The sequence below is a fragment of the Gigantopelta aegis genome, chromosome 4, assembly GCF_016097555.1.
Source record: "Gigantopelta aegis isolate Gae_Host chromosome 4, Gae_host_genome, whole genome shotgun sequence".
Classification (NCBI taxonomy): Eukaryota; Metazoa; Mollusca; class Gastropoda; order Neomphalida; family Peltospiridae; genus Gigantopelta; species Gigantopelta aegis.
The window spans coordinates 108010441-108023875 of NC_054702.1; the positions used below are offsets into that span (position 1 = coordinate 108010441).

General features: G+C 35.7%; 2 protein-coding genes across 3 annotated transcripts in view; one reads left to right on the plus strand and one right to left on the minus strand.

Annotated features, from left to right (window-relative positions):
• Positions 1–1578, minus strand: part of LOC121371705 (WD repeat-containing protein 43-like) — a 39513-nt gene extending 37935 nt beyond the window's left edge. Inside the window, exon 1 of the mRNA XM_041497796.1 lies at positions 1359–1578. Within this exon, the coding sequence (XP_041353730.1) occupies positions 1359–1541 (183 nt within the window). The 5' untranslated portion in view covers positions 1542–1578. The remainder of the gene's footprint in view (positions 1–1358) is intronic.
• A 9-nt stretch (positions 1579–1587) lies between these two features.
• LOC121371706 (equilibrative nucleoside transporter 3-like) overlaps positions 1588–13435 on the plus strand; it is a 42634-nt gene continuing 30786 nt past the window's right edge. For both annotated transcript variants that reach the window (XM_041497797.1, XM_041497798.1), the window contains exons 1-2: positions 1588–2093; positions 9073–9238. In XM_041497797.1, the coding sequence (XP_041353731.1) occupies positions 9120–9238 (119 nt within the window). In that variant the 5' untranslated portion in view covers positions 1588–2093; positions 9073–9119. The remainder of the gene's footprint in view (positions 2094–9072; positions 9239–13435) is intronic.

Sequence of the window (13435 nt, forward strand, 5' to 3'; positions counted from 1 at the left end):
AAGAACATTTTATTATCATCAACTATATTGCAATACGGTTTCTAATATCGTAATACGGTTTCTTATATCGCAATACAGTTTTGACTGTATTGTTGCACCCCTTGGGGTATTGAATTACCGATATCAAATGAATATTGCATTAAACACTATAAACGACACAGTGCTAACTTAAGGTATGGATTCGAACTCTTGACTATCGAGAATGTAGACAAATGCTCCAACCACTCGACCATTCAGTGGATCAACAAAATTTAACACTACAAAATCTCACAGGGTGTATTTTGACGGAATGAATCAAACTGCACAGGGCTAGCTATAGATCGGCAGAAAATGTTGCCAAATTATCTATCTTCCAAATTTCATGGATACCCAATTATTTTGTAACAAAATATCAGTTAATTCATGAAATTATTATCAAAATAAAATAAAATTCACCAGTTTTAAAATTCACAAATGGTAAATCTGGTGAGTGCCAGAGCTAGCCCTGAAAAATCTACGGAATAAAATGAAGCTTTAGGCCCATAATACTTCATTATGTCTTCTGTGCTATATTTCCTCCAAAAATGCACCAACAAAAGCACTCTTTGTGGAGGAAATTTGAAACGGAATATTAAAAATGTAGAATTTTTCAAAGGCAAAACATAGCGATAAGTACTGGATTTCAAAATATAAATTTGTTGGTTTTATTGAACAAAATGTTTTAAAAGGTAATGCATATAACAAACTCTTAACAAATTTGTTCGGTTTTTTTAATTATGGTGGAAAATATGGAAGATGTGCCTTTATAAAGCTCACTGGAATGGAACTTTTGATGGAATAAACCGAACCTCTACGAAATAAAATGAACCTCTAGTCAAATAAGGACACATTCTGTCTTCTGTGCTACATTTCCTCCAAAAGCACTCTTGTAGAGAAAATTTAAAGCAAAATATTCAAAATGTCTAATTATTTAAAAGCAAAATATATCGATATTGGATTATGAAATATAAAACAGTTTTATAAAAAAAAATAAAAAAATTAAAAGGCATTGTTTACCCAATCCTACAGTGCACTAATTCTAAAAAAAATTGTTAGGTGGAAAAAATAAGAATCATGTGCCTGGTTCTGAAGTTAAAGAAGTTTATAAACTGGCCACATGTCCCACTGCAACTTGCAAGGCACTCTGGCTAGGCCAGTTTTTTTTTTGGTTTTTTAAATTAAAATTTAAGTATGTTTTTCAAAGCGTAGGCTTGCATTAAACCACCCTCCATCCCAGCGTAGTTTCTAATGTACACTCATTAAAGTATCTCTTTTTAAATGGCCCTTTCCAAGGCTTGCAAGGTCCTTTTAATGTTTCAGTCTCAAGATAACGCACTTACAGAAAAATGTCGACCTGGACCCCATGACAGACAACTACAGGTAGCTGAGAGATGAGAACTCGGTGTATATTCTTGCTTTACTTGACCTGTTGATGCATCCCATATTTTAAGCACCCCGTCTGGACCAGAATACGCTAGAAACTCCCCATTTGTGGAGAAAGCAACTGGACAAGCCACCGCCATGTTTCAACACGTGGTGCAAACTGCGCACGCGTGTCGTTCTATTTCCTGTTCCAGCTTAATTAAATCGATGGGTCTCTTTATAGAGCTGTTTTCACTGTGTTATTTTCGTAAACTTGTACATACATCAAGTGTTTAAATGTTGTTCATTTTAAACACTTTAACTTTAATCAAATTTATAATTTGTGCATAGTTTTATAGATGAGTCATGATGGCATAAATAATTGAATCATGATCAGTTACCCCTTGCATTTTGCATTTAACAGTGACACTGACTCTGAGTCAACTGACTTAAGTCACTGACATTCGTCACATAGGCCTACATAGGTAGTAACCACCCATTTTTGTATGACTGATTTGGACAGTCATTGAGTCAAGTTGAATGCCGTTTAGGGTAATTAATCTACTGTTATTATCAGAGTAAGCTGATTAAAAAACTCCAGACTTTATCAAGTAAACTTGTGATCTGAACAAAGTGAACTACTGCACAAGGATGCAGAAACCGCTACAAAGTTGAACGTATGGAACTTGGAAGGGATATATCCATACTTAAAAGTAAGAATATCTCAATAATAACTATTTAAATAAATAAATGGCTAGCAACTGGCAAATTTAATGTCTGTTTTGACTAGACATGTCACATGGTAATGCTTTACAGGTGGAAAACTAAAGTGGCAGGCCTGTAGGAACTATCGGGAGTGTGTGTTTTGTGGGGGGGGGGGGGGGGGGGGGTGGGTGTGTGTGTGTGGCACAAGCCACATTTTAAACCATATTTTATATGGAGAAAGACATAAGCATACGAGACGGGCAGCCTCAGGGTTAAAGGAAATTCTCAAATTTGGGCAAAAACTATAGAGATATTCGGGCAAAATGAGCTGGCCTGAAACCTTTTCACCATTAGTTTGTAATCCATATGATTTGTATTTATCTTTTTGACAGTAATGTTAATTTGTTGCTATTCAGATTCAGCATTTGCATTTAACTTGGGCAAAGATTAGGCTGCCAAAATGGAGATAGACAAAGAAAATGTACATTTCAGCCCTCCCCACCCCACCCCATTTTCTATGGACCCATACATAAGTAGCCCATTGAACCACCAGCTTTTGGAATCTGGTAGCCTAAAGTGGATTTTGCCAGTCAAAATACCCCAGGTCAAGCCCAGATATATCTAACCAGTTCAGCCTAGAGCTCTGTTTATTTTTCTTCCTTTCCTGTTTTTTCATAAGCAATTTTGGGTGGGATGGTGGAGTCCTTGCCTGAAATACATTTTTTAAAAGTTGTGGGATAAATGGTATCTAAAGTATTTCTATTGGTATGTTTGCAATATGATCAGTCAAAAGTCACAATAGTATTGAAAGTGTTTGCAGTTTACTTCCTGGCCTGGTTCATGGTAATAAAACTATACAGTGTGATTTTATTGATTTCATAAAAGTTTTAAACATTCTACCAAAGCACAATATATACTTGACTGAACAACAACTAGTTAAAGTCGGTGATAGAAATAAGCAGTATTTTTTGCTAAGTCCACCAAACAAATACATCTAGAAATCTACTTGTCCACCAATATTTTCACTTGTCCAAATAAATGATTTATTTTATTCAAGTATCACAGGATGATGTTTGTGATTGCTAAAAATAAAACTTTAGTGAAAATTTTTACTAGTCCACAGGACAACCACCAAGGCACATTTTGCATTATTGGACTCGGGGTACTCGAGTGTCAAACTCGACCCGGACCCGAGTATACAACACTTACACTATATAATAATGAAACTAAGGAATAAAGTAAAATAGCATTATGCATCTTAATTCCAGTGCTGTATGTGGATGCCAAATCATGCCATTATTTTGCATTTAGAAACCCTTTGATGTATTCAGTTTTATGACGGACGGATGGCCAGTTTAAAAAGTAAAACCAGTGCATGATAATATAATTATTGTGTAACTTATATCGTTGATTATCTACTGCTGAAATTATTGTGTTACATTTATCCATTGTATTATAGTTGATCATTATATTTCACCTTGTACGGGTACTCAAGTCTTGTGAACGGACTCGAGTCTTGCTGGACTATATATATTATATATATATATATATATATATATATATATATATATATATATATATATATATATATATATATATATATATATGACCCATCACATGTTTTAGCTTCTGGTCGGAGATTTAAAGTTCCCAGAGTAAGAACCAGGCAACAGATTTCTTAAATCATTGTTATTTCTCAGTACTAGTCTTTTTAAACAAACAGTAATGTACCGTATATTGCTTTAACTGTCATTACTATCTTTAAAGGAATGCTTAAGCAAGGCTTTTTGGACTGGTATGCATATTCAATGATATATAATGCACATTATTGCTTAATATCAACAAGTATATTATTATATTTAATTAATAAAATGGTTAAATGTGATGGCTATTAGATATAATGGGCGCAGCCATTTTTTTCCATGGTGGTTACGTAAAATTTTAACGCGTAACATCAGGAATGAGTCTTAGAACTAGACAAATAAATCTACCTGGTTTTTGTGAGATGATAAAATGGTCATGTTCTGTAATAATATACATCCCAATAAGCCAGCAATAAGTATATATTATGTTTCAATACAAAATAAACCACAATAGACGTCTTTCTCATTCCACTGCACATGTGCCCGTTGCGGAGTTACTCGAGGACGCAAACCGTGAGATTTCGCCAAAATAGACCTATCTGCAAATCGGGGGGCAAAAGCAATGGGAGGCCACGACCATTGTTCAATTATTAACTGATCCAATCGCATATGTCCGGGAAATTCGTTATCCTTCCATCGATATCCAGCCGATGGATATCGGAAACGTATGTGGGTAATCATTTCACGTAGAAAACGATTTTAATGTTAATGCAAGTACAAGGGTTTGTTCGGCACATTTTGTAGGAGGGAAGCCAGTGAACGCATAAGGCTTTAGTGATAAGGGACCAAAACCTTACCGGTTCTGTACAGGACGTTTCCTACACAGGGCGGTCTAGTATACTTAGATATGGTGGAAAACACATTAACAGTAAAGAAAATAAATATATATTTTGTATATAAAGAAAATATATGTATATTTCGGATTATACTCAATAAAATAGATAATGTGTGCGTGTCTAAATATATAAAAAATATATGTAGTTAGGACGGCTCTGTACAGAACGTTCCTATACAGGGCGGTCTAGTATTCTCTACTTAGATATGGTAGTAAACAGTAAATAAAATAAAATAAATATATATTTTGTATATATACAGAAAATATATATATATATTTCGGACAATACTCAATAGAATATATATATATATATATATATATATATATATATATATATATATATATATATATATATATATATATATGAACTTTTAATGTTATTATTACTCAGTATCTTTTCTAATTTAATTATAAGTATTGTCTGTTATTTCTTTTACGTTCATCTTGGTATGAACAAAAAAAATCATCCGCACACTTATGTGAAAACGGCTTTGCCGATTTACACAGTTTACGGATGATTTCTTTTGTTCATACTCCGATGAACGTAAAAGAAATAACAAACACTCCTACACTCCTTAAATAATAATAATAATGATATATAAATATATAGAGAGTGATGACGGCTCGGTACAAGACGTTCCTACACAGGTCCGTCTAGTATTTTATATATTTAGATATGGTGGAAAACACATTAACAGTAAAGAAAATAAATATATTTTGTATAATACTCAATGCGTTCGTGTTGACACTGTATAAAAACGTGTGTATGGGTAAACAGAACGGCACCTACCTTCACCCACCCCCCACCCACCCCCAAATCCCCCTTTTTTAAATTCCCACTTTATGGATATACATGTAACAGCATAAAATCTCTTTTTTTTTTTTTACTTTTCTCAATTAGATAGACACTAAGAAAAATGCAACAAAACACATTCTGATATGTGTGTGTGTAATGTATGTATATGTATCTCTCTCTCTCTCTCTCTCTCTCTCTCTCTCTCTCTCTCTCTCTCTCTCTCTCTCTCTCTCTCTCTCTCTCTCTCTCTCTAATATATATATTGATCGATGCCATAACCTGTCGATGCCATAACCTATGGAATCTGTCAAATGTTTTGTTTATACTTTTTACGAGAGAATTTTAATCTGGCGTTATGAAAACCATCGGATACAAGTCGCAGAGACTTTGTCCAAGTTGTTGCACTGTTTTTTAATTTGAACCATTCCGCTGTAAATTTCAGCGGACCGTTTTTCTCGGCCATTATAGCATCTAATTCGAAATATGTACATGTTAGTTGCGACAGTTTAACATCTCCTGCGAAGCTACTCAAGTCGCCCATAAAAACCTGTCTGTCACGCCCCCCAATTTATTATTAGCCGTGATAGAGACTATTTCGTCAAGGGACGTTACTCTTTGCACGCATGCGCAATAGGAATGTGAAAGTAGTCTATTGTCCAAGTGGCTACACAACAAGTCGAAATGAATGCGAGTGCACATAATTTTAACATGCTCATATACCACTAGAGTTTCGAGCATGTCCGTCCCGGGGCCTGTCCTCTGGATAGCCAGTGACTTGCTCCGGGACAGAACAAAATCAAGGGGATAATTTTGAAATTCACATCCAAAAATTAAATAGTGGGCCTTTAAAATTTATTAATATAATTAATAAAGAAAATTCTACTCATTAAATATGGTCGTTAGATTAGATCAGGCTGTCAAAAAGAACTTAGATAGATGGATATAACACGCCTGATTTGGGATGGGGGTTGAAAATAGACAGAATTTTGAAAATAGCAATTAGTAAAAGAAATTAGTAGGATTAAAATTAGAAAGAAAAAAGTTACAAGACAAAAATAATTGAATTGACTGCTCGGCCGAATATTGATATAATTTGGAGCATTTTAGAAGGACAGTCAAAAAATAAATAAGAGAAAGAAGAGAGTATCGGACTATTTAATAATATTTAAAAAAAAAGAAGTAATTTCGACATAAAATTTTGAACGAAGGTCTAAAAGTTTAAAGTCCGATCTTATGGTCCAGGCCGGGGGGGGGGGGGGGGCATAAGTTTGAGGTGGGCGGAATTTGGAATACGAATTTAGTAGTTAGGTCAAAGACAGAAGACCAAAATGTGCTACAAGTCCGAAAAGGTTTCAAGGTGATTTGAGCAATTTAGACGGGCTGCCAAAATAAACTGCGTCGGACTGTTTACAAAAAACACACAAAAAAAACAAATTTGAACTGTGGCGGAACTCATGGGGAGTTGATGGGATGATCGGCTCGGAACTTCGGGAAGAAGTGCGGCAGGTCAATGTAGTACTCTTCCCGAAGTATTGCTGAGTAGTCTTCCGGAAGTATCAGCTTGATAATCCGATGGACGATTGGATTATCCATGTCTGATTTCAGCAAGCCTTGCCGGTACATCCCGTTCCGCTCCGACATCAGGTAGTAGGTGCGACTTCCCTCGACATACTGGAACTGGTACCGCCCTTGACCAGTTGGTGTTGGTCTCCAGCTCTTGGTGACGAAGGGGCCTGGCAGCTGAGAGGTCGCAGTGAACTCCCCCTTCACACAGTCGCGGTACCGTCCAGGAAGCTTGTTGCATGTGATCTGCCAAGTCGTGGGCTGTGTGTCGGACAAGTCCTGGACCGACACCTTCCTCTTCTTGGCTTCACACTCTGCAACCGCTGTTGCAACAACTCGTGGAGACGCCGGTGGATTGGTGTCTGCTGCTTCTGAGTAGTGGGGGACGGCTATACAGAACGGGCAGCCGCCGGCAGTTGAGCTGCCGGTTTTGGCTCCCCCTGAACTGCCCCTGCCGGTCTCCTTCTTTGAAGCAGGAGGGACCGCCCCTGGCAGTTGAGTCGCCCGGTTTGGTCCCCCCTGAGCTGTCGTGGGACGACGTCTCTTCCTACTTCCCGATCTCTTCTGTTTATTGTCACCATAATACAAGGTGACAATAGCCGTGCTCCCATTGTGTTCAACACGATACTTGGCCAAGCTGCCAAGCTCGTGCAGCACAGCCCCAAGGGTGGGGGTGAGAGAAACCTTGACGTTTGAAAAACACAACCGCATTCTGCGCTGTCTCGAGTAGGAATGGAAATAAATGCATCATGTTTTGTTCATGCATTAACCTACCTACTGAAATGATACACAGAGTGTTTTCTTAGTTAATTGGTCTATGCTGTTAGTTGCCTCTACCTGTGATTCCTGATTGCCAGACAAGCCAATTAATTGGCGCTGTCTAGACACAAAAATACATACTGGTATTGTGTAATATTACCTGTCGTCCCTTAAATAGAAGTGGACATGGTTTATTACTGTAAACAGTTCTGTAAACTATTGATTAAGTAGACTTTCCCATCTAAAACCACAGAACTGACCAATTACGTAGTCCCAAAGAAAAGAACATTATCACTTGGGTATCGTGGGTTAATTCAACTTGAAATATATTTAGCTAACTAGTTTTTATATTATCACGTCATTTATGTTGTTTTACAAGTCAAGTTGATCAAAGAGAAAGCCTTGTCGAAAATGACTGCTTTTGTTTACACTGCATACAGGATTTGGTCATTCCTGAGCTGACGTCACTTTGCCCCAAGCTAGCTGTACCGGACTCCTCGAAAAGAAAAGAAAATGTCTGCCCCCAGCTAGCAGGAATAATCACATTTTTTTATTAACACTAAAATTAGGCGTTTTTCATTTGTTAAAGTGTCAGTATGTGTTGGTGGTCCGGGTATGCATCTTTCCAACACATAAATCTCTTGTTTGAGTTTACTCTACCTTTAAGTGTCAGTATGTGTTGGTGGTCCGGGTATGGATCTTTCCAACACATAAGGTTCATGTTTGAGTTTACTCTCCCTTTAAGTGTCAGTATGTGTTGGTGGTCCGGGTATGGATCTTTCCAACACATAAGGTTCATGTTTTAGTTTACTCTCCCTTTAAGTGTCAGTATGTGTTGGTGGTCCGGGTATGCATCTTTCCAACACATAAGGTTCATGTTTTAGTTTACTCTCCCTTTAAGTGTCAGTATGTGTTGGTGGTCCGGGTATGCATCTTTCCAACACATAAGGTTCATGTTTTAGTTTACTCTCCCTTTAAGTGTCAGTATGTGTTGGTGGTCCGGGTATGCATCTTTCCAACACATAAGGTTCATGTTTGAGTTTACTCTCCCTTTAAGTGGACCATGCCCTGTGATGTAGAGTGACTGTTTTTAATTAAATTATTAATTTTTTAAAATATCCTATTAATAAATGTAGTTTCACCTATTTTGCATGTACATGTATGTTGGGAGTGTATTGTCTGTTTTATTTAATTTTCTTATATATGTATCATGTGCTTTTGTCAGTGTAAGACAAATTCTTTCTTTTTTAAAAGTACATACATATATTGTAGAAAATGGCAAATTACAGTCTTAAATTTTGTTCTTTTATTTTAGTGTTTTTTAAATTGGTCACACAGCTGACATATCTCCAGTGAACTTGTGTGGACTCCACATTTTATTTGAATTTTAGGATCTGTGTTGTTGAATCTCTTGATGATAGAGTATTACAACTGAATAATGGAAATATCTCAGAAGATTGGAAGTTCCAGTGAGGATGAACCAACTGAGTGTAATGTGCTGTTAGCATCTTCAGAGCATGGCGTGTCAAGTGTCAAACATCCCATCGTACCGGACAGGTGTGTAATATAGGATTCAGGAAACATTTTAATTTTAAGTTTTGATTAGCAACAGTTGTACATTAACTGATTGAAATTTTCTTAGCAACTATTATTTAACATTTAAGCTGTTTTCATATGTAAGTTTTTTTAGTGTATTACATGAAACCATGAATCCATGTTCATGTTGAACGTTTTCATATCCATGAACCGTGAAAGCATCCGTAAAGGCATAATGACAGATTAATTTCAAAAGGACATGGTTAGAACGTAGGTCAGTTTAGACTTTTTGCCTATATTGATGATGGTACATTCTTTTGGATAATGTCATATTTTGTACGATTCTGTGATCTGTAAATCTGTGGCCGACATATTATTTTGATAATTCATGGGTTTACGTTTTCACGGATTCACGGAAATGTATAGTACGTAAAAAACATACATGTATAGCAATATAGCATTAGTATTGTGTAGCGATCTCTGAAATTAGTCAGAATTAAAACCTCTTATCATGTCTTTTACTTGTTCATACTGTAAAGTTTGAAAATTCATGATTTACCCAGACAAGATTTATTAGTCCAGCTGGAGGGGACTATATATTTTGTTACCGCCTGTCTAGGTGCACAGTCTGTCTAGGATCGATCCCCATCGGAGGGTTCAGACAGTGGGTTATTTCTCCACAACTGGTATAACAAAGACTGTGGTATATGTAGTATCTTGTCTGTGGAATACTGCATATAAAAGATCCCTTGCTGGTAATTGGGAAGAGGTTTGCTTTGGGTTAAAACCACAATTACTCCACATACTTCAGTTTCAAATTCAAATGAAATTTGTACCAAATATTCCTCAAATCTGAAATAGTTTTTGAGAAATAGTAAAATTTGCTAACCATGGTAGTTGTTAAATTTAGCTCCGAAATTGATGCAGTTATTTATATCCTATGTTTCAAGTGCCATTATCCTACCAAATAAGGAACATAGATGCATGAAACTGTGTATGGGCACTACAGGGCTCGAAGTTAAGAATTTCTTACCTACGGCTATTTTTAAAATGTTTTTGCCATAGGCAATTTTCAACCTGCTCACGGCAAATTTAAACCACTAACTTTGGCAACAAATATAAAAATCAAGAAAGAGTCCCTTCAACTGATGATTTGGGCACAACGGGGATTTTATCTTTTCTGAGTGCAGGAAGGTCGTTTTAGTTCAGTACTGTCATTAACACCTGCTGGAGAGTTGTCAGTATTTATAAAAGCATTTCAAGTTATTTTAATGTAACATTTCAGTAGTTTTCAGGTGAAATATGTTTTAGGTGTTTGTAGTTAATTTGGGCGTGATTATTTTAGGCACAGCGTTTATCGTCCTATATCCCTTTGCTAATACATGTATTACAGTGTTAATAGTGAAGACATTTTAATGTTATTGATTATGTATATATACAATCATACCTTGTTACAATGACCTCGTTGGTCCCTGGGTTACTTTGATATTAGTGGTATATAAAATTTGACATTGAATGAATTTGTCATGAATTATCTCCCTTACATTTAAAGACATGAAACATAATGTAATATGTAGTTACCGGCGTCGTGGTTAAGCCATCGGACATAATGCTGGTAGATAAACTACATACATACATACATAAGCGATGTAGCGATAAAATGAGACCAGTTCCATGATTATGAAGTATATCCATATTGGGGGTTTTTTTGTGTTTTTTCATTGAAAATGTTCTTATAACAACTTTTTCTTGATTTCAGAAGGATGTTGTTCATAATAAATCAATCAGTACATAGTTGTAATATTTAAAATTTATATAGCAATTGGGGTGGATTTGACAGAAAAAAAAGAGTCTCAGAAATGGCTGCTCGTAAAATAAAATGGCATTTCAAAGATTTTTCAGTTGTCTCTAATCATTCAGTTTAACTACCAGTCTGCTCTGTATATTAGACCTTTTTAATTTTAATGCTTATCCAAAATTTTATGTGTTTACGTACATTATTTCCTGAGATATTGGGAATTGAAATATAGCACAAAAATTATGGTGGCCATTTTTATCCTAAATTAAAAAAGTAATGCCTAAAGATATTGAGCTAAAAAAAACTTTTTATATAGCTTTATCATGTAAGTTATTAAGTTCAACTTTCTTTGGGATTTGCCTATTTTTAATAGAGTTATGGTCCTTGCACTTAGGCGACAAGAAAATATGTTGGGCCCTGTAAGGGACATGTATTACTTTAGCAGTACTCTAAGGAGTCAGAATACTTATATTATAACACGTTCACTCAGCTTATTTGAACATATGGTCATTTATTTTATGTTCAGATGTCAGACAGATTATCTCTTCCAAAGATAGAGATGGGCTTGGTAAACAATTTAACCACTAGAAAATTTTATTAGCCACTTTTTGTGAAATGTATACATGTATTTATAATACACAATGTAAGCCCTGACAAGATCTTATATGTTCACTGATACACTTCTAAGTCCATGTATAGCCTGTTGGTCAGTACAACAATATTAACCATACAGTGAATTAGAGTTGATGTTTTTAGCTGCATGTAGATTGCTTAAATTTATCAGTGTTGGTGTGATGCTTTAAATATTATTAACCAAAGACTTTTAATCCAAACTGTACAAAACATTAGGAGTGAAATTATTATGTCACCAAAATAGAAATAACAGGTGGAAATGAAATTATAGTCAGCTGTTGTTATGTTAGGTTAAGACCAAAGCCAAAGAATTACATGATTTCATTGGTTTATCTTAAATAACATGTATTAACATTATACATTGATAACACCGGCCTCGGTGGCGTTGTGGTTAGGCCATCGGTCTACAGGCTGGTAGGTTCGGATCCCAGTCGAGGCATGTGATTTCTAATCCAAATACCGACTCCAAACCCTGAGTGAGTGCTCCGTAAAGGCTCAATGGGTAGGTGTAAACACTTGCACCGACCAGTGATCCATAACTGGTTCAACAAAGGCCATGGTTTGTGCTATCCTGCCTGTGGGAAGCGCAAATAAAAGATCCCTTGCTGCTAATCGGAAAGAGTAGCCCATGTAGTGGCAACAGCAGGTTTCCTCTCAAAATCTGTGTGGTCTTTAACCATATGTCTGACACCATATAACCGTAAATAAAATGTGTTGAGTGTGTTGTTAAATAAAACATTTCTTTCTTTTTTCTTTATACATTGATAACAGGTTAATATTAACCAATCAGGAACAAGCTTACAAATGCATGTATATAACAGTATAGTCAACAAGGTGTGAGGAATTATTTATTCTTTGTAATTCTATACCCATTTACAAATTAATAAAAAGGCAGTAAAAAATCACTGAGTGTCATCTATTAATGACATCTCTGATGTATGAATTTTACAGATACAATCTGTGATTTTATTACAGAAACCAATACCAACATTTCATAGAAAATATATTTAAAAATTCCTGTAAAGATGGGTGGAGAAAAAATAAGGGGGGGGGGGCAAAACAGGAAAGCAGGGCAGCAAAATGCAATAGCGAGCCGACCGCCCCACTTAAATGGACCAGTGAAAACCCTTGTCTCAACAGAAACAACGCTACCTGTATAAAATCATTCAACCTTTTGTCCACCCTAAGTACCAGGATACATCATGTCCTCTACCAACCGAAGAATGAAACGATATAGTTCGACAGTATGACACCAACAAAATATGAAATTACTCTATGTACAATACAGGAATCTGAATAAAGTGGGGTCGGGTGCAAAATGTAACAGGAATTTGAAAAAAAGGGTGCGAAATGTAGTTCGCTAAATTTCATGTCCATCTATCATTTACTAATTAGCATTTCATTCATGTATTGGATCTATAGATTTATTTTTTAAACAAATTCGGAATATATCACTTTAAAAAAAACACCCCAAAACCAACAACAATCAGAATATATAACTTAAAATACTGGATAAACAGAAAATTTAAAAAGTACTGATTCCAAATCTACTGATTTTATTGAAATTGGGCAGGAAGTAACGTAGAATATGGTAATATAACGTTGAAGTTTCATTTTGACGTCGTCTAAGTACTTTGATGTTGAAAAAGTGACGTCATTTATGCTGTATTTTTACAAGATATAATTAAGATAGCGCCCAAATACCTGAGATTTATTTTTTTAAGGTTATTACCTGTTACCACAAAAAGGAAAAAACCTTTTTAACGGGGAAAACATTGTGAATCGGG